The following is a 22,376-nucleotide window of genomic DNA, read 5'->3' as shown; positions in this document are numbered from 1 at the left end:
ATAGAAGCCAAGTCACTAGGCACGATAGGATCAAAGATTGATCTTTCCCAAAGTAAAAAGCAATAGTTGATAGGTTCTTGATTAGTAAGGGTGTCAAAGGTATGGGGAGAAGGCAGTAGAATAGGGTTGAGAGGGATAATAAATCAGCCATGCTCAAATTGCGGAGCAAACTCAACAGGACAAATGGCCTAATTCTGCTCCTATGTCTTATCATTTTATGGCCATTGGTTATTACATAAACTCTTTACTTGCAGGAGAATTGACAGGTGACAATAGGGGAATCTTTCTTCCCAGATATGGCTCAAATGCTTCAAACCTCATGTTCAATAAATCTACATTGCTTCTGAGGAACGGAGACTATTCTCAGAGAATGAGAAGTCAAACCCGGTTGTGAGCGTTGTCACTCTGTGTCCACTGAAACACTTTGAGTGAAATAGTTTCATGCACGTCTCCTATGCACTTATGAGCATTGTGCAGTAATACTGTATTTTAATATTGCATCAAATAAGGTGTGTACAAAAGCAAGCATATGAGGGCGATTTCAAGACCTCAAGCATCTCAAAAACACAGATTATGCTTTGCAGATTAAATACAGTGGATGCACTCAGGATCGTTACCATTCTGATCGTGACTTTTTAAGCACATAACTAACCAAGGATTTTGACACATTATAATATATTAAGCATATAACATACACAAACAGCATTGAAAATACTATTATATGGTGCCATGAAGTAATCAAATGTTAAAATCTCTTTGTCCAGTTCTTACAAATGTCACAACTGTCCGTTCTGATTAGCGGTAGCTTCTGCCAGTTTGGTGTAAGCAAGCAGATTTCAAATGTGTCTGATGCATATACTGTATACACTTCCTCAACAAATATTATTGCATTTGTAGGCAATATGTTCACAGATTAACTTTGTATCTAATGTGTTGAATTGGTGTAACTTATCTGGTAGAAAATTAATAGTTATAGTCATTCAGAGAGAATAACATCAAGAAAAAAAACAAGAGAGTTCAGAAGGACAGGTTTGACAGCGTTTTATGAGAGGTAAACAATGGTGAAATAACTCTCCACTCACATCTTTCATCGTGTTCTTCAATATTATGGCAATAAAATTATTTTATAAAAGCTTCCTCTGCACAACACTCAGAACGAGTGCAAAATATAAGATTTCTTTCTATTCAAGCGTCACTGGTAAAGCCAGTATATATTTACCACCGACTAAATATCCTTGAGGAAGTGGTGGCGAGTCACCTTCCTGAACTGCTGTGGTCCTTCTATTGAAACTGCTTCCACCGTGCCAGTGAGTGGGGAGTTCCAGTCTTCTAACCAAGGGAACCAAGGCAAAGGTGGTTGTATCTTGGTGAAGAGTGTGCAAATCTCTGTCAGATTCTCAGAAGCACTTCAAACTCAAAAATAGTTGCTGTTAATAAGGAAAAAAGGAAATGCACTCTAAACATCCACTGTGGATGCTCAACTGAACCCAGCTTGACACAATAGGAAGTCCTTCTTTGCAAAATGCACTAAGAGCTGTAAAGTTTATTTACTTTCTTTCAATAGATATGAACATTGTAAGGTAAAGAGGTAGTTAACATGGTCTCGTTGCAAATCATTTACAAACACCAGCTATAGTTTGTTGAAACAGACCTCTCTAACACAAACTCAGTGGCCACTTTATTGGATACACCTGTATACCTACTCATTAATGCAAATATCTAATGATCCAATCATGTGACAGCAACTCAATGCATAAAAGCATGCAGGCATGGTCAAGGGTTTCAGTTGTTGTTCAGACCAAACATCAGAAAGGGGAACAAATGTGATCTAAGTGACTTTAACTGTGGAATGATTGCTGGTCCCAGACAGGGTGGTTTGAGTATCTCAGAAACTTCTGATCTCCTGGGATTTTCATGCATAACAGTCTCTAGAGTTTACAGAGAATGGTGCAAAAAACAAAAAGAAAACATCCAGTCTTGAGCAGCAGTTCTGTGGGTGAAAATGCCTTGATATTGATAGAGGTCAGAAGAGAATAGCCAGACTGGTTCAAGCTGACAGGAAGGTGACAGTAACTCAAATAACTACATGTTACAACACTGGTGTGCAGAAGAGCATCTCTGAACACACAACGTGTCAAACCTTGAAGTGGATGGGCTACAACAGCAGAAGATCACACGGGTTCCATTCCTGTACCTAAGAGGTCACTGAGTGTATAACAATCATTTTCCTCAGTGGTTTTACTTTTCATTGCATCAGCAGCAGATACACTTGACTTATAAGACAAAGCACTCCTTTGAATGTTACCCATGGCAATGTAAATGCAATGAGAATCCAGGGTGGTATGTGTATTGGCCAAATTATAACAAATAACAGCCACAGTAATAAATGCAGTCTGTGTGATAAAGCCAGTTATACCCTGACAAAGCCCAGCCTAGGGCAAATGTAAAGGTCAATTGTCACCAACATTAGGATCCGTTGGAGGGAAAATCAACTATATGTTTGCAGCAGACAGAATACATACATTTCTTAGGCAGGCTACTGGGAGGATCGCCACGTGACAGCAGAACACCTCGCCACTCACAGAGCTGAAAGAGGAATGGCAGTAAGTGGGGCAAGGGTGATTGGATAGGGATCTAAAATTCAAAAAGCTTACCGAAAAAATATCCATCCTCTTAGGAAATGTGTTCTGAATCTAAAGTGTTTGGTTCTGCATTCTTCAGGAAGTATGTCGGTAGGAAAGTGAGCCTTGTGCTCAAGGTTGTGGTGTTGGCTTCATCTCCCTAAGTGGTTCTGTGAAGGTCCATGATGACTTACTTCCTCTCAAGTTGTGCATATCCTGAGGTGGCTGATCACCATAGACCCTACAAAAGGTGGGGAGTAGGGGCTTGACAATGCAGGAAACTGACTACTTTGGGAGGCAATGCATTTCTTAGCTGGACTTCATCTTACTCCTGTTAAAGTTCCTGTGTGCCATCCTGAATTCTTCTTCCCATTTTGAAATACCACAGGCAAGTGATTCCCAGGTATCAGTGAAGGTGTCAGACTTTCTCAAATCCTTGAATCATTTCCTTGTACATGATTCTGTGATAGAGTTTTTAATGAAGTATCTGTGTCATGAGTTGGGTTATAGACATGTGAACTGCTTGACCTGCTCTTCAGAGTCAAGTGGACCGAAAGCCTCAGTAATGCCGAAGTTATCCTGGGGGAGGATACAAGTGTTTGCTCACTTATCCTAATGAGAAACATGGGCAGTTCCTGTTCTGGTGTGGGCAGGCTAAGTTTCAGGTGTACTCAGGAGGACAAGGATCATTGCTTTCCAGTACACCATGGGGCTTTGAGCTTTATCCTCTGATGCCTAAAATCTATGCTGGCGCACCGAATGTAATGGTGAGATTTATCCCTGATGTCTACCCTCCCTGAGGTCCCGGGGTAATGGAAGAGATCCATCTTTCCTAGAAGCTTATCATGGTACTTTATTGTAAGAGGACAATGTTGGGTAGCAGGGAGAAGTTGGTAAAGGGACACAAGAGATTCTGCAGATGCTGGAAATCTTGAGCCACACACACAACATGCTGGAGGAACTCAGCAGCTCAGGCAGCATCTATGGAGAATAAGGAGTCAATGTTAAGGGCCGAGACAAAATGTCGACTGTTTATTTCCCTCCATAGATGCTGCCTGACTTGGTAAGTTCCTCCAGCATTTTTGTGTACATAGATTGGTAAAAGATGTTCACATTGTAGATGTTAGATAGAAACCCCATTCTCTTGTACACTTCAGTGAACAAGTCACTAGTGATTTGGAATCTGGTCTCTGAATGTGCAAATGCAAAGTGACGACTTCATTCTACAGCTTGGTGATTGAGTTTGGTATGAACTTGGTTCTTTAGTGCAGATGATATAGCTTGAAAAGTTGTGCATTTATCACATAGATTCACTCCATTCCTGTGGGAAGCTTATTGGAAGCAGGTGTAGTGGTTAAATTACTGGACAAGCATTGATGACCTGTGGATATGAGTTCAAATACCACCATGGCAGCTGACTAAATGAATTCTGGAATTGAATAGCTAACAACAACAATAGTGACCAATGATGCTATTGGATTATTGCAAAAACCTGATTATTTCACTAATGTCATTTCAGGAGGGGAAATTTCATCCTTTTACCCCATCTGGATTTAATGTTTACTCTTACTTGCATGATGCAATGGTTGACTATTGGGTTTGAAGGAAATTGGGGATAATCTTGAATCATGCTTTTTCCTGTGCTCCTCATTCACTCAGAATAAATAAAACGCTCGTGTTATTCAAACAAGAGCCGAGACACATTTGACTGCAAGTTGAAACCTAACCTGAGCTCTAGGCTATTTTTCTTTTTGTTGTGCCAGCTAAATCAGAGACAGCTTAAAAATAGGATTCAAGGCTGAATTGCAGATATGGCAAGTGGCAGTCTTCAGAAGGCATTGGTGCAGCAGGGTATCCTATCGGAATATTAATGCATTCATTAATCATCAGACACTGGAGATTTTCCACATGCAACCATGTCCACCCTTTGGACTCTTTACAATAATTTCAATTGTGTCTTTGCTAGTGGAACACAGAGCAACAATGGCAGTCAAAATCCTGAAAATGCAAATTGGGCCTCAAAGCAAGAGCTTCCCCCACCTCGTCTCCCGGTCCCACCCTCAACAGGTACGTTGTCATACTGCAACTTTGACAGAATTAAACATAGACCATAGAACAGTAGAGTGCAGCACAGGCCCTTCAGCCCACAATATTGTGCCAACCTTTCAACATACTCCAAGACCATTCTAATGGTTCCCTCCCACATAGCCTTCCAATTTACTTTCATCCATAATTAAGCAGCTTTATCTAGAGAAGTGACAGCTGAAGGATGGCTTTAAGATTATACAAGGGGTGTGAGAGGGCATCTTCAGGAAGAAGATGTTTCCTCTTCCAGATGGTGGATAAATTCAATAGGGAATTCATGCAAAATGACTTTATCCAGAAATAATGAGGAGAAGGTGGAGCCTTCTCCCACAGACCATAGCTGGGGCAGAGAGCATTAATACTTTGAAGGGAAGCCTGGTGGAGGAAAGAGGAAAGGAGGATATGATGGTGGGTTGAGGTAGTGACAGTTTCTCACGCGAAAGGCGATGAAAGAAATTCCATGAAGTTTGTGAGGGTGTCTGAGCAATCTCTCTCATAGAGTCACTGAATTCTAGAGTCATACTGCATGGAAACAGGCCTTTTAAGTCAAATAGTCCCTGCCATCAAAGATTCCTTTTTGCACATATCCCTCTAAAACCTTTCCTGTCCATGTACCTGCCCAAGTACCTTTTAAATTTTGCTCTTTCATACAGAGAAAGATGCAGAGAAACCCAATAGCTGTTATACATCAGCACAACTTTGAGGAGCTACTAATGGGGTTAATCCGTCTTTGTCAGTCTTTCTGATTGCAATTGTGTGGCTGTAGGAAGATATAGTACAGATCTAAAGCAGGACAGGGAGATAAAACATCAGACAGAAGGTCATTTTGCCTGCTTGCTGGCAATCTTACAGCATTAGGACTGCTCTAACATATCCTCTCAGCTGGATCTTTATGTGCAATCCGTAAGACAGAGAAGTAGACATTAAATAACACCACATGATCCATAGGTGGGCAAATAGCCAGCATCTTCTAATCAGATGCTTGTGGTTTCAAGACACATTTTAAATTTCAAGTTCACAATCTATTCTGAAATCTGGTACAGTACTGGTAGAGAATTTCTCTAAAATACTGTCCTTCAGATGAATGTTAAATCTGCCTTATTAGTTCAAACAGATTTTCAAAAATCTTTTAGCTCTACTTGTTTTCAAGAGAGTTCTCCCTTACTTCTTAATTATATCGCTCCTTCAGGCAATACCACCAAAAGAGGGTTAAATCCCCATTGCCTTCCCAAAGCTGATGGGACCTCGCTTTGCACTACTCAGCTGGCAATACAAAACAGTTTTCCAAGAAATTTCCAGTTCCTGAAGGACTGCAATAAGTTTCTTTACAGGAGATTATGTTTTCTTTATAAGTACAAGCCCATTTGAGGAATGCTCATTAAAAACTAATGGGCTTTAAATATAACAGGATAGGCCTTTAATAAAGAATGGATTCCAACCAGATTAGCAGTGCAAGGGAGGGGGCACTTCTTCTAACAATGCCTGGTACTGAAGAATAGTGCAAAACAGAGCCACTGTCTTCACTGTCGTCTACCTCCTAACCTTTGGAAAAGCTGCTGTTATGTTGCCAAAGCACATGCAACTTGGAATTTTCAGATGTGTACGCCTGTTAAGAGACTGGCAAGATACAAGTATGAGCATATTGAACAGATAGGAATAGAATTATATCAGCAAAGATGTCCCTTTATCAATGAATAGTGAATTCTCATCTCCTTCCATTTTTACAAAAGCAGCTATAATAAATACTCTTCAAATTCATTCTTCTTTGGGCTCACATCATATGTCAGCTGCTAAGATGTATGCCGTCACTTTTATAGTTACAGAGCAATATAGCATGGAAACAGGCCTTTTGGCCCAACTTGTCCATGCTGACCAAGATGTCAATCTGAGCTGGAACCATTTGCCTTTGTTTGGCCATAGCCCTCTAGGCATTTTTTAAACTTCGTTGTTAAACCTTCTTCCATGGTTTGCTCTGGTAGTTTTGTAACAGGAAGGTCTCAGAAGAGACTTTCTGGTGATGCACAGTGAGCTCATCAGCTACAGGTGGAAAAAGAGTGGTTAATGCTTCAGCCTCATTCAATTTCCCAACATTCAACTTCAGACTCTGAGCACCTCCAACACTCTTGTTCAAGCAGCCTTACCATGAGGAAAGATGTTAACTTTGATTGCTTTTTTCTATTTATTCTGTAGCCCCAGAGAAGGATCCATACCCAACTCCACTAAGCAGATATTCTTCCTTGACAACACATTTAAAATTTGAGGCAAAAAGTAGAAAGGAGATGTGGAGAAAAACTTGTAAGGAAGTTTTCAGAAAGCAGGAAATGAACTGGAATTTGTGCCTTGAAAGAGGGGGGAAGCAGAAACTATCAAATTTCCAAAGGGAAATTGAATAGGTAGTTGAGACAGAATAACTTGGGTTCAATGGAGAACATGAGCAAGAGAAGGAGTCTGATAAGACTGCTCTATTAAAAGCCAACACAGAGTCAACATGCCAAATGGCCTCTTCAAGCACAATTCTGCCATTCCCTGATTTAACCATGCATCCCTCATTCAGAAATAAAGAGTAATACGGTAACATACACTCATTGTCCACTTTATTAGGTACACCTATACACCTGCTCATTAATGCTAATATCTAATCAGCCAATCATGTGGCAGCAACCCAATGCATAAAACCATGCAGACATGGTCAAGAGGTTCAGTTGTTGTTCAGACCAATCATCAGAATAGGGAAGAAGTGTGATCTAAGTGACTTTGACCGTGAAATGATTGTTGTGCCAGATAAAGGGGTGGGGTGGGGTTTGAGTATCTCAGAAACCACTTATTCGTGGGATTTTCATGACAACAGTCTCTAAAGTTTGCAGTGAATGGTGCGAAAAGCAAACAAAAAATTCCAGAGAGTGGCAGTTCTGTGGGGTGAAAACTCCTTGTTAATGAGAGAGGTCAGAGAAGAACGACTACACTGGCTCAAGCTGGCAGGAAGGTGACAGTAACTCAAATAACCACGCTTTACAACAGTGGTGTGCAGAAGGGCATCTCTGAATACACAACATGTCAACATGTGGATAGGCTACAGCAGCAGAAGACCCCAATGAGTTCCATTCCTGTGGACTCCTATACCTAATAAAGTGGCCAGTGAGTGTATCATAATGAGTCAAATGTTTTCCTGTGATTTGTCTTTTATCACTTGCTGCTGCACACTAGATGTACCAACAAGTTACTGATAAAAGTGATTTGCACTGAACTTCCCAAGGACATAAAAAATAACATATTGTTAGACAATAATATTTTCACTGTCTTTTAAGGAAGATATACGGCTTTTCAATAATAGCTGTTATACAGTCATAGGGCATGAAAACAAACTCGAAAAAACTATGGTTTTGCACAGTATTTATGAAAAACTAATTTATTTATGTCCCTTCATGTGCACAAGTAATAACTATAAAGCTAATGGCTTGTGATTTGGAAAAATCCCTGGAGTAAGTAACATCTTTAAACCCATCAATTGGCATCTTCTTAACATAACTCCATTGTGAGAACCCTCAGCCCATAACTTACATGTCACCAAAGCACATTGGTAACTGAGTATACTACAAAATATCCATAACATCAAGCTCCTGAACCAGCTTGGACAACTTCACTCACCTCAACACTAAACTGATCACTGAACTCAATCTATGGACTCACATTCAAGGACTCTACAACTCATGTTCTCAGTATTATTTTTTTGTTTGTCTATTTATTTGTTTATGTATCTGCACAGTTTTCTTCTTTTGCACATTGGTTTCTTGTCAGTCTTCATGTGTAGTTTTTCATTAACTCCATTGTATTTCTTCTACTGTGAATGCCTGCAAGAAAATTAATCTCAGGATTGTATGTATGTGGTGACGTATGCATACTTTGATGATAAATTTACTTTGAACTTTAAGTTACACAGCTGACATTGACTTTCTTCTTATTATTTATTGTTTGGGACACGAGCATGCCTGGCAAAGACAGCACTTATTGCCCTTCCTGAATGCCACTCAACAGACTGGATTGCCAGGCCATTTCAGAGGACAAATAGAAGTCAATCACCTCTGCTGTGGGTCTGGATTCACATAGTAAACCAGTAGAGCAACAGCAAACCAGGTTCAACTCTGACCTCTGGTGCTGTCCCTGTGAAGCTCTTCCTGTGACCACTTGTGTTGCCTCTGGGCACTCCGGTTTCCTCCACATCCCAAAAAGACTTGCTTCTTTGTAGGTTAATTTGCTGCTACAGTCTCTGTTGAGTAACTGAATTGTTGAATCTGGAGATGTTGAAGGGGCTGTGAGAAGACTAAATTGGGTGTCTGATGGTCAGTACAGCTGGGGTGGGGGGGGGGTGGGCAAGGGGTCTGCTTCCACAATGTCTATCTCTACAACTTACAGACCAGAACCAGTAACAATAGAACATTTCCTCTCATGAAGAATATTAGCAAACCAATTGATATTTCTGAATCAGAGTCAGAAACAAAATTAGGTTTAATATGACCAGCATATGTCCTGAAATTTGTTTACTTTGCAGCAGCAGTACAATGCAATACATGATAAATATAGAAAAAAAAGAATTACAGTAAGCATATATATGCCTATTAAATGCTTAAGTTAAAATAAGTAGTTCAAGAAAAGCAGAATACATTTAAAAAGTAGTGAGGTAGTGTTCATGGGTTCAATGTCTGTTTAGGAACCAGATGGCAGAGAGGAAGAAGCTGTTCCTGAATCACTGAGTGTGTGCCTTCAGGCTTCTGTACTTCCTTCGTGATGGTAACAATGAGAAGAGGGCATGTCCTGGGTGGTGGGGGTCCTTAATAATGGACACTGCCTTTCTGAGGCACCACTCCTTGAAGATGTCTTGGATACTATGGAGGCTAGTATCCTCGATGGAGCTGACTAATTCTACAACTTTTCATTACTAAGACTAACAGTTTTTTCTATATTCTAGATTATTAATTGAATTTAAATTCCCTGATAGTATTTGAACTCTGAATCGTTAGTCTACTGTGCCACTACCATAACCACATTGTATTGTATTAGCATATACTAAGTGTTTAAATTAAAGTAAGCGTCTTATAGGGGCTACAGAATATCTATATCAGTGGATGAGAATAAATAGGATGCATCTTTTTTTAATTCACTGAATAGATTTGGACATTCCTCACATGGGTGATCAGGATCACAATCAGATTTAATATCACCAGCATATGTTGTGAAATTTGCTGTTATAGTACAATGCAATACATAATAATAAACTGTAAATTACAGTAAGAAGTATATATTTTTAAAAGTTAAATTAAATATGTAGTGCAAAAAGAGGAAAAAAAGAAAAAAGTAGTGAGGTAGCGTTCATGGGTTCAATTTCCATACAAAATGAGATGGCAGAAGGGGAGAAGCTACTTGTGAATTGTTGAGTGTGGGTCCATAGGCTCCTGTATCTCCTCTCTCATAGTAGCAATGAGAAGATGATGGCAAGATAATTTTTGAACTACTTCAGTCTTTCCGCTGAAAGGGTGGATATGCATAAAGTTTCAGTAGTTTGATCTAATGGTGCTGAAGGAACAGTGATATATTTCCAAGTCAGTATAAGACATGGAGAGTTACAGGCAGAAGATGGCATACCTGTTGCTTACCCTTCGAGACGGCAGAGCTGATGAGTTTGGAAGACACCTTAAAAGAAGCCTTGGTAAATAACTACAGCACATTTGTAGCAAGTACTCACTGAGGTCACAGATCACTAGTGGTAGAAGTAGTGAATGCTTAGGGTGATGGGTAGAGTACTAATTAAGCAAGCCCTTTTGTCCTGGATTTCCACAAGAGATTTGGCAGATGCCGGAAATCAACACACACAAAATGCTGGAAGAACTCAGCAGGTCAGGCAGTATCTATGGAGGGGAATAAACAGCTTACATTTAAGGCTGAGTCCTTCAGTTGTAATGAAAGGTCTCGGCCCAAAATATTGACTGTTTATTTTCCTCTCTAGGTGCGACCTGATCTACAGAGTTCCTCTAGCATTTTGCGTATATGTTCTCCTAGATTGTGTCCAGCTTCTTGGTGGAGCTTCTCTCATCCAGCCAAGTGAACAGCAAACTCTCACACTCCTGACTTGTGCTTTATGGATGAAGTAAGTGTTCGTGTCAGAAGATTTAGTCACTTGGGGCAGGATTCCCAGCCTCTGACCTGCTCGGGTAGCCACTTACGTGCCCGATCTATTTAGGTTCTTGTCAATGGTGACCAACCATACCAATCCAACCCCAACCCTCCTGCTGCTCCCCAGTCAAGATCGTCGATGGTGTGGTATTTAGAACGGAATATGAAGGTCAAAAAGCTGCACTCTGTTGTAGATGATCTCAGATTGCCATTTGATTGACGTGGATGTTACTTGTTGCTTGTCAGCCCTTGCCCGAGTCTAAACTCCAGCGATTTCTTTATCAGATGAATGTAAGTGAAACTGAAGAGTGTGCAGTTAGGCACATCAAGCGCTTCTTTATGCACTGTGCGGTAACCTCTACCTCCATACCACAGCGACGGCAAACAAAGCGCCAGAAATCCTTTTTTTTTGTCTATTGGGCTTTTACGGTCACGTGGATATACCTCGGTTTGAAATCCAAGTTTGATCAGTTCGCAGGCAGTATTAAAGAAAAGGTAGTTATACTTTGTGGAAAAAGAATTTGAAAGTGCATATTGTTCTACCCAAACCAGAACAAGAGGGCTGAGAGTGAATTCTTTATTAAGTAAAACCCTTTGAGCTCCTATTTAATTGTGGGTTTCTATTTTCTATACCAGATGCGATTCAAATACCAATTTGTCTTCACAGTATTAATAATAAACAATATCGCAGAGCTATTCTCGAGGGTGAATGGGGTGTTATGACACTGAAAAATAACTGCTGTGGTAACCTACCAAAAACCAGAACGACACTCCCCAAGCTCCGTGCAAATGGCAACAATAAAGAAACCTGCTCCTACTCCCCAATCACCCAGAGTTGTATTCGTTTTTCTCCTCACTTCTCACTGAGTATACGCTTACAAAGACTGCAGTCCGATCGGGGTGCTCTCCGTTCTCACCCACCTCACATCTTTGGGACATGGAAGAAAATTCTCTCTATCTTGGGAACAGCGGAGCTGTTCCCTCCGGTAGCTAGACCCGACTGATAGTGCTGCGCGGACAGCGTTAAACATGCAACAAAACAATAATATCCTTATTGCAATAAATTAATAATTGAGAAGCAAACTATTTTTAGAAATATAATTATTTCCTTGCCTCGCTTAAACAGATTGAATCAATGCAAATTGGCTTTGGGGTGTCAGCGTGCTCTTTACCTTAATGATGCTGCTTAGAGGCGGCGTGCACGGTTTACTCGCGGTACTTTCACTGCTGACAGACGGGTCACCCGGATCCGGGCATTTCCCGTTCGAGACAGGTTGAGTTTCTGCTAAGAAGCCAGACGAGTCCGGGATGGGGTTGCTTGGAGCCCGGTGATCCGGCAGCCCGACTTCAGCACCGTCTCTCTGAACATCCGCCATCATCAGAGAAGCATCGTTAGCACAGAGTCAGCGCGGCCACATGCTGCAGAGACCCGGGTGACCCTGCGCCCCTGAGCCCGGTACAACTGTGCTGAAACTATCTAAACGCTCCAGAGGCGTGCGGCCAGCCGAGCCGCTCTCATTTACTTCCTGTGAAATTAACGGATATAATCCGTCACCTCAGCCCAGGCGTGTGTGACTTCCTCGTTTCCAACTCGTGTTGTGTTGCAAAGAACGCCTCTTTCCCAGATCTCCCCTCTGAATAAAATCACTGCATCCACTGGGGTTCTGTTCCTTCGGAAGAATCAGTCAGTAAAACAGACGTGACAGCTATGTGTGGATAAAGCACCAGCTACTTTCGTCTGCTTGAAGACAGGAAAGACATAAAACGTGCAAGTTCAGCGATTTGCAAGTTGACATTAAAATGAATGGAATTATCTGCCTTCAAATACTCTTAAGTGTCCCAAAGCATAATAATAATAATGTTCGCGGTGGGCTGCAGCGGGACGAGATCGTTAAACGGTTTTCCTTAGGTTTTAGTCCGACTTAGAAATCACGTTAACATTTCAAAAAGAATACTGCTAGATATTAGTATAAACAAAACTCTGCCAGTATCGTTTGACAGGCTGTCGCAACATTTCCAAAATTTCCAATAAAATCAGTGCGCGCAGATTGGAGTGATCACTTTACAATCCGATCCCCTGTCCACCTTCATGGGAAGCGGTGTAAGGGGACAGAGAGTTTATCAAAGAAGATCAGTCTCAGTATCACCGAGCTCCCTCTCCCCGCCGGCTTCACACGCCGGTGTTGGTTCGCCACCTTTTGTCCAATCTGAAATTAGCGGCCGGTCAGATTGTGCCTGGTGTTTTTAAAAAAAATCATCTAATACCTGTGATAATTGGAGCAAAAATGACTCTTACGAGGACGGGCTGAATTTTTGCCCTCCTCCCTGATTTTGGAAATCGAGCATGATCAAATAATCTGATGCAAAAAGTTCCCCACCCCTAAGAAAATAAGTAACTGTTGTATTTTGAAACGTTGACGGAAATGTATTTGTTCTCATTTCCCTCACTGAGAACACATTCCTGCCGGGGAACCACAAGATAACAAAAAGGTGGTCGCTGGAGGCAGAGGAACGGCTACGGAATTGTTTGAGTGGGTGGAATGGGCCATGCTCAAGGACTTTCAGAGGATCTGAATGAATATGCCATGGTTGTCACGGACATTATAAAAACAGTCGTAGACAAGAGTGTCCCCACAAAATCATTCAGAGTCTTCCCCAGTCAGCAGTCCTGAATCAACCATGAGATCCGCAATCTGCTGAGGCCCAGACAGTGGAATTCAAGTCTGACGACCAAGTAAAATACAAAAGATCCAGGTATAATCTGCGGAAAGCCATTTCAGGTGCGAAGTGGCAATTCTGGACCAAACTTGAGTCACTGAAGGTTGCTAGACAGCTACGGTAGGGCTTGAATGCCATAATCTCTTATAACGTGAAACCACGCGACATAGGTGACAACAAGGCTGCGTTCCCAGATGAGCTCAGTGCCTTCTGTGCTCGCTTTGACTGTCAAAAAATGGAGGAACATTCACGAGCTCCCATAGCCGCCAATGACCCTGTGATTTTAGTCTCCGAGGCCGAAGTGACAGCATCCTTCAGGAGGGCCTGTGAGGTTTTTCGTTGGTCGAGGTCGACCATGGATGTTGCATCCCAGCTGTCTACGTGATTTGCAAGCCAGGACAGTACCATATGGAGAGCAAGTTTTGGCCCATGTAGCAGGCTCCCCCTCTCCACGCAGCTGATGAATCCAAAGGATTGGCAGAGACCTATACAGTTTGGCACCAGCCATGTTGCAGGGCTAGCCAGTTAGTGTTGAAATCAACTTGGGACTGCCTGAGGGACTACAGCTCCGGATTTTTTCTTGGGGTTTACTCCCGAAGCCTTTCCCATGAGTGGGTATAGCCTGAAATTTGGAGGAGGTTTGAGATCAGAGTTTTACTTCTAGATGAGCTGCCAACATGGCTCTCAGCCCCATCTGCCCAAAGCTACTGGTTTAAAGGCACCAGTAACCAGCTTTTCCCCCTTCTGCTGTCAGTAGAAATTGTGCTGTGGGACTTAGTAGCTAAACCATGTGTGAAGGCCAGAACCTGGACCTGGTTATCAGAGAACCATGGAAAGCCTCTGGCCCAGATGGGGAACCTGGCCAAGTACTAAAAGCTTGTGCTGATCAACTGGCTGAATGTTCACTGAGATCCTTAACCTCTCATTTCAGCAGTCTGGGGTACCCACCTGCTTCAAGCAGGCTTCAATTATGAAAGAGGTCGTAACCTGTCTCAGTGACCACTATCCAATAACACTTACATCTACTGTGATAAAGTTCTTTGAGAGGTTGGTGATGAAACCTATCAACTCCTGCCTGATAAGAGACTTGGATCTGCTCCAGTTTGCCAACTGGAACAACCGGTCAACAGCAGGTGCCATTTCATTGGCACTTCACTCAACCCTGGAAGATCAGGTCAGCAAAGATGCATACATTACAATGCTCTTTATCGACTACAGCTCTGCATTCAATACCATCATCCCCTCTAAAATAATCTATAAGCTCCAAGACCTTGGCCTTAATGCTCCTTGTGCAATTAGATTCTCAATTTCCTCACCTGCAGATCCAGTCAGTTCGGATTGGCAGCAACACCTCCTCCACAATCTCGATCAGCACAGGGGCACCACGAGGTTGTGTGTTTAGTCCCCTGCTCTACTTAGAAACATGGAAAACCTACAGCACAATACAGGCCCTTCGGCCCACAAAACTGTACCGAGCAAGGTTGCCCTTACCTGAGAAATTACCTAGGGTTACCCATATCCCTCTATTTTTCTGAGCTCCATGTACCTGTCCAGGAGTGTCTTAAAAGACCCTATCATATCCGCCTCCACCACTATCACCAGCAGCCCATTCCGCGCACTCACCGCTCTGCATAAAAAACTTACTCCTGACAGCTCCTCTGTAACTACTTCCAAGCACCTTAAAACTGTGCCCTCTCGTGCTAGCCATCTCAGCCCTGGGGAAAAGCCTCTGACTACTTGCTTTATACTTATGACAGTGAGGCTAAGCACAGCTCCAATGCCATATTTAAGTTTGCTGACGACACCACTGTCGTGGGCCAAATCAAAGGTGGTGATGTGTCAGCATACAGGAGGGAAATTGAAAATCTGACTGAGTGGTGCCACAACAACAACCTCTCACTCAATGTCAGCAAGAACAAGCAGCTGATTATAGATTACAGGAGAAGAAAACTGAAGATTCATCAACCAGTCCTCACTGGGGATTCAGAGATGGAGAGGGCTAGCAATTTTAAATTCCTCAGTGTTGTCATTTCAGAGGATCTGTTGTAGGCCCAGCACAGAATCACAATTACAAAGAGAGCACGGCAGTGCCTCTACTTCCTTAGAAGCTTGCAAAGATTTGGCATGACATCTAAAACATTGATAGGCTTCTGTAGATGTGTGGTGGAGAGAATATTGATTTGTTGCATCACAGCCTGGTATGCAAACACCAATGCCCTTGAACAGAAAATCCTACACAAAGTAGTGGATACGATCCAGTCCATCACGGGTAAATCCCTCCCCACCACTGAGCACATCTACACGAAATCCTACACAAAGTAGTGGATATGACCCAGTCCATCACAGGTAAAGCCCTCCCCACCATTGAGCATACCTACACGGAGTGCTGCTGCAAAAAGCAGCATCCATTATCAAGGACCCCCACCATCTAGACCATGCTCTCTTCTTGCTGTTGCTATCATTAAGGTATAAGAACATCAGGACTCACACCACCAAGTTCAGGAACAGTTATTACCCCTCAACCATCAGGCACTTGAACCAAAGGGGATAACTTCACTCATCCCATCACTGAACTGTTCCCACAACTTACGAATTCACTTTCAAGCACTCCCCATCTCATGTTCCTCGATATTTATTGATTGTTTATTTATCATTATTTTTTCTTTTATATTTGCAGTTTGTTATCTTCTGCGTGTTTGTTATCTGTCCTGTTGGGGGCAGTTTTCATTTATTCTATTGTGTTTCTTGGATTTACTATGTATGCCCACAAGAAAATGAATCTCAGGGTTGTATATGGAGACATATATGTACTTTGAAAATCAATTTACTTTGAACTTTGAACATTATTGGTAATCTCAGGGTCTGCACAATGTGGGACATTCAAATATCCCAGTGAAGAGGTGGGAAAATGTCACTTAGTGCTGACCATGGAGAGGATCGGTGTACCTCCACCTGAGGCACGCCTTTCCAATACCGCTTCTAAGTTGACACTTACAGAGGAAACGCCGACCTGACTCTGCAATGTCAGGGAACCAGCTGAACATATCCAAATCAGCAGAAACATGGTCCTGAATTTCGCCACACACATTCAGCCTGACTTGTTGAGTATTTCAGTAACTTCCCATTCCTGGCTCAAATTCATCTTCCTCCCCAGGTTACTTCTATGGTCAACAATGGTGGAGAGGAAGACAAATTCCATCTTTTGCAAACAGCCAAAGTGAACAAACGCCTGGTGGGAAAAAAGCCTACGTGGACCTTTTTTCAGATTATATTGGAAGCTAATGAATAATAGGGTTTCCATTTCTCCAAGGCACCTTTTTTTTTCTTCTGAGGCATTCCTTAGAACCCATTTCTTTGACCGGCGGTGCATTTTTCTTTTCACGGTTGCAGACTGCACGACAGAGCAGATGATGATTCCTTTAGCTGAAGACTTTCCAAGCATAGTCACAGCAGCACAGGACCATGGAAATTTATTAATGAAGAGGACTGTGAGTCTGCAGTTCTCTGCATCATGGGGATATTGACACTCACCTGTTGAGTATATTCAAGACTGTGGTTGGTAGCTTTTTGGACACTAAGTCGTAGAGTGGGAGATTGGACAGGAAGGTGGGCTGAAGCATAGTTTCAACATACAAAGGAGCTGAAGAAACTCAGCAGGTCTGCAGCATCTATGGAGGGAAATAGACAGTTGAGGTTTTGGGCTGAGACCCTTCATCATGACTGGAAAAAAAGAAGGGAGGTAGCCAGTATAAAAAGGCATGGGGAAGGGATGCAGCAAGAGCTGGCAGATGGAAGGTATATCTAGGTGAGAGGGCGATAAGCAGAAGAGGGAGGGGAAGAGTGTGATGATGTCAGAAGCTGGGAGATGATAGATGGAAGTGACAAAGGGCTGAAGAAGGAAGAATCTGATAAAAGACAGTGAGACATGAAATAAAGGAAATGGGCTAAGGTTGTGAGGGGGGTGATGGACAGATCAAGGGGGCAAGGGAAGGGAAAGAGGTGACAAGGGAGTGAGGGGAGTGGTTCTTCTTCAACCAGTATGGAAGACAAGCTTTCCACTGTATTTTGGTACATGTGACAATAGTAAACCAATACAATATCAAGACAAACAGCAATGTCTAGCTGAATGGTGGATGAATGTGTTACTCAATATAGTAACAATTTATATAAGCTAAAAAGGTCCGGGTTTTGTGCAGAACAAGCTGATGTTAACAGAAGCACTATTTTGGCCTCAATCCTTTGGCCCATTAAAGGAGGACTTGATTTGCCATGAAAGGATCCTTACTAACTGCATTGTTGTCAAATTGTTGGGGACAGAACTGGGCTCACATGGGATGCCCTAATCACCATGCCAGACAAGATCCAGTAAGGCAACTGGTATTGATGGAAATATTCTCACTTTCAGGAAATGTGGAGGAATCTGAAGAAAGGGAATCCCATTAATTCATTATGAATGATGTATTTTAATTAACACTAGCTACTAGTGAGGCAGACGTGAGCCTTCAAGGTATTTCTTGGTTTATGATAACAAAATCTACTAAAGTTGAGTAGTTACATAAGACAATATCTATTCAGTATAATGTCTTTGATATTTGTCCAGTTTGTAGTTTGTGCCACATGAATGGAATCAGAAAATTATGGAAAATGTATTCCTCAGAATAGGCTATTCAGTCTGTAGTGCCATGCCAGTCAAAAATAATACTGTTCTTCAACCTTATCCTGCACACATGTGGTCCTTAGCTCTGCAGATAACAGCCCTTCACATGCACACCCAAGCCCAATTTAAATGAGATGAGGGTTTCTGATACCACTGGCACTTCAATCAACACCTAAGTTGTGGCCTAACTACTTTTGTATATGGTACTAAGGTAGTCCTACTCATACATTCTCTTCCTCAACTGATACATAATAACACGCTCTATGCCATTTTAACTGCCTTCTGTCCTTTTTCTCCCTACTCCTGATCTACCCAGTTCTTCATACACCTATTTCAGCTCAAAATCACCCTGTTTCTTTCCCCACCTACTCACATCACCTGCCCATCAGCCACACACTTCACCCAATGCGACCCTCTCCTCTCCTGCCTTATTTGGTTCCATGGTTCACCTTCCAATCCTGATAGACTCCATTATCTGCAGCTCTTTATTGCCTCTACCTATCACTTCCCAGCCTCCTCACCCAGATGCACTTGCCAACACTGGCTTTACCCCTTCACTCACTCCACTCACTGGCTGTCTCCTCTCCATTTTTCAGTTCAGATAAAGGGTCTTGATCTAAAACATCAACTGTGCATTTCCCTCCACAGATGCTGCCTTATCATTACTTGGCATCTTTAAACCTGCTCTCACAAAAATACACTTTCTACTGTATCATCTTAAGATCTGCATTTTTTTTAATAGTCTAGAAGATTAAATACTTGCACGGAGACAAATATCCTCTCCTAGTCTTGCAATTAGCAAAACAGTAATAAGCCAGGAACCTGCTTTAGAAACCTGCTCTTGTCCTCAATGGGCTAATAATCAGCGGTTCACGAGTCACAAACAACTAGGTCTGAAACCACAGCAACCCTTAAATCAGCCTCTGGTGGGTAATTAAATCGCATCAGTGACTTCTGAAATGCTTAATCTTTCTCAACCATTAAATAAAAAGTAAATTACACAGCAATATAGACAATTCAATGAGTCTTATTCTAGAAACAAGCAACCGTGAATCAAATTCCCTATTAAAAGAAAGTTGTATTGTCGTATATTTGTCAGATACTATATTATCACTGAACTCTTCTCTATCTTACTACCAACATCAATAATGAGGGATTTTGGTAAAACTGCAGGAGTTTAATTCTCCCTTTCAAATCTGTTAATTTCTCTGTTCATTTTCTTGTTGAAGCAAGTTTCACACTATGGACGCTTTTTATGTGAGAGATAGTAAATTGTATTTTTGCAGTCAGATTTTAAATATTTATGGTCATGTGGATTTCTTTCTCAATTTTCTCCTATGTCACTTACTGGTAATTTACTTTGCAAAGAAGGTTCAGACATCACAACTATTTGAAAGCCAATAGGCACCAGCAGGTCAATTGCACAGTAAACTCTGATTTATCCAATATTTATACATTCAGGGTTTTCATACAACCAGTAAACATTACTAACACTATTAAGCCATTTCATAAAATATTTTTAAAAAGGTGACTTTGAATATGGCATGCCAGGTTCTGGTGTGTTTAGTAGTCAAAATAAAGGGTCTTGACCCAAAACATCGACTGTCCATTTCCCTCTCTAGATGCTACTCGATCTGGTGAACGCAGCAGGCCAGGCAACATCTCTAGGAAGAGGTACAGTCAATGTTTCAGGCCGAGACTGTCGACTGTACCTCTTCCTAGAGATGCTGCCTGGCCTGCTGCGTTCACCAGCAACTTTGATGTGTGTTGCTTGAATTTCCAGCATCTGCAGAATTCCTGGTGTTTGCGTGCTACTCGATCTGCTGAGTTCCTACAGCATCTTGTGTATCGATCCGGATTCCAGCATCAGCAATCTCTTGTACCTCTGGTGTGATTTTGCTCACAGCCATCTTCCATCAGCGCAGCAGCTCACCCTCAGTCCCTCAGGGGTGTTTACAAGTGGTGAATGTTTCACACACCTTATGCATTTGTCCATTATGTCAGATAAGAATGCTCCTGATTTCAACTGGAAATGTGTTATTCTAAAATTGAAACAAAAATTGGAAATGTGTAATAGACTGGGATGAGTGAAAATTATAATATCCTTCTGCAATATTTCAGCTCAAAGATTTATGACATTAAATCACAAGGTGCAAAGCTTAGAGTTCCTCCTGAACTCAGAGTGATTAAAGTGTTGAAAAGCATACGGCAAAGCCTAACTGTGCTTACTAATGACAGGCCTTCCTTTGAGATCAGTTTGAGCAATCTGGAAGGAAAGGCAAAGGAACTAACTGCAGGAAAAAATTAAAAGCACAGAGCCTTGTGCCTTTTGCCAAAGATAGCTTACTTGCTTCAAGATTCAGCTTGGGAATCAAAGACATGATGTTGTTATAGAACGTACAAGAGGACAGCATAGAAACAGGCCTTCGGTCCACCATGTCTGTGCTAACCATGATGCCAATGTAATCTGCTAATCTGCCTGCATGCGGTCTATTTCCCTCCATTCCTTGCCTGTTCATGCATCTAAGTGCCTCCTTAACATTACTATAATGGTGTATTTGATGAAGAGAAACCCACCCTTACAAAAGCAATGGAGGAATTTTGTAAAACTTTTAAGAAGTTATTGAATTTGTTCTGACTGCCAAGCCAATCTATAATACTGATGAAAGCAAGTAAAATATTTGTTTGAGGTTTTATGCAAGACAAAAACCACTTAACTATGCTTATGTATGAAAATGCCACAGGAATCCATCGTGTGAAATTTGTTTGATATTCAAAGTCAAGATGTTTTAAAGGTATCACTCATTGCCCCTTTGACCATAAATCTCAATGTAATGCCTGGATGGATGGAGAAACTTGTTTTTGTACTGTCACATCAGCACAGGCGCACCACAAGGCTGTGTGCTTAGCTCCCTGCTCCACTCATTTTATATTTATGACTGCAAGGCTAAGTACGGCTCCAATGCCATACTTAAGTTTGCTGACGATACTACTGTCGCAGGCCGAATCAAAGGTGGTGACGGATCAGCTAATAGGATGGAGATTAAAATCTGACTGAGTGGTGTCACAACAACAACCTCTTACTCAATGCCAGCAAGGCCAAGGAGTGATTGTTGACTTCAGGACGTAGAAAGAGCTGGCATCTTTAAGTTCCTCAGTGTTTTCGTTTCAGAGGGCTGTCCTGGGCCCTGCACGTAAGTGCAATTACACAGAAAGCACGGCAGTGCCTCTACTTTCTCAGAAGCTTGCATGGATTTGGCATGTTATCTAAAGCTTTTATAGAAGTTCTGTGGAGAGTATACCGACTGATTGCATCATGGCCTATTATGGAAACCCCAATGCCCTTGAGTGGAAAAACCTACAAGAAGTAGTGGATACAGCCCAGTCCATCACTGGGCCCTCTCCACCACTGAACACATCGACAAGAAGTTGATGCACGATCATCGACCCCCGCCATCCAGGCCACACTCTCTTCTCACTGCTTCCATCGGAAAGGAGGTACAGGAGCCTTAGGTCCCACACCACCAGGTTCAGAAACAGTTATTACCCCTCATCCTCTCGGGCTCTTGAACCAGCATGGATAACTTCACTCACCCCAACACCGTACTGATTCCACAACCTACAGACTCACTTTTAAGGACTCTACAACTGGTGCTCTTGATATTTACTTGCTTATTTGCATTTGCACAGCCTGTTGTCTTTTGTACGTTGGTCACTTGTCAGTCTCTGTCATGTGCGGTTTTCATTGATTCTATTGTGATTTTTTTGGTAATTACTGTGAATGCCTGCGAGAAAATGAATCTCTGGGTAGTATATGGTGACAGAAATAGGTATGTACTTTGTTAATAAACTTACTTTGAAACTTGAGTGTAAACAAACACTTACAAAATACAGTCCTGCCTGACATAGTAGAGTTGTTAGATAACTGGCATACTCACTCATCCTCCTGCAAAAGAACTTGGGAATGGAAATATTCTTGTTATTTTCCTCTCTGCCAATGTAACAAGTTTTAATTCAGCCTATTAGACAAGAAGCAATACAATATGTAAAGTGTTGCTCTGGTGTGATTTTGTAAGAAGACTAATGAACTACAAAAGCAAAATTCAAGATTTTCAGACAAAAATTGCCTC

At 41.8% G+C, this 22,376-nt stretch overlaps 1 protein-coding gene across 2 annotated transcripts in view; it reads right to left on the bottom strand.

Moving 5' to 3' along the window:
* Positions 1 to 12,588, bottom strand: part of LOC140191566 (inactive phospholipase C-like protein 2) — a 230,203-nt gene extending 217,615 nt beyond the window's left edge. For both annotated transcript variants that reach the window (XM_072249065.1, XM_072249073.1), the window contains exon 1: positions 12,044 to 12,588. In XM_072249065.1, coding sequence (XP_072105166.1) covers positions 12,044 to 12,250 — 207 coding nt within the window. In that variant the 5' untranslated portion in view covers positions 12,251 to 12,588. The remainder of the gene's footprint in view (positions 1 to 12,043) is intronic.
* Positions 12,589 to 22,376: the final 9,788 nt, after the last annotated feature.

The sequence above is a fragment of the Mobula birostris genome, chromosome X, assembly GCF_030028105.1.
Source record: "Mobula birostris isolate sMobBir1 chromosome X, sMobBir1.hap1, whole genome shotgun sequence".
Lineage (NCBI taxonomy): Eukaryota > Metazoa > Chordata > Chondrichthyes > Myliobatiformes > Myliobatidae > Mobula > Mobula birostris.
This window is presented reverse-complemented; position numbering and strand designations above follow the sequence as displayed.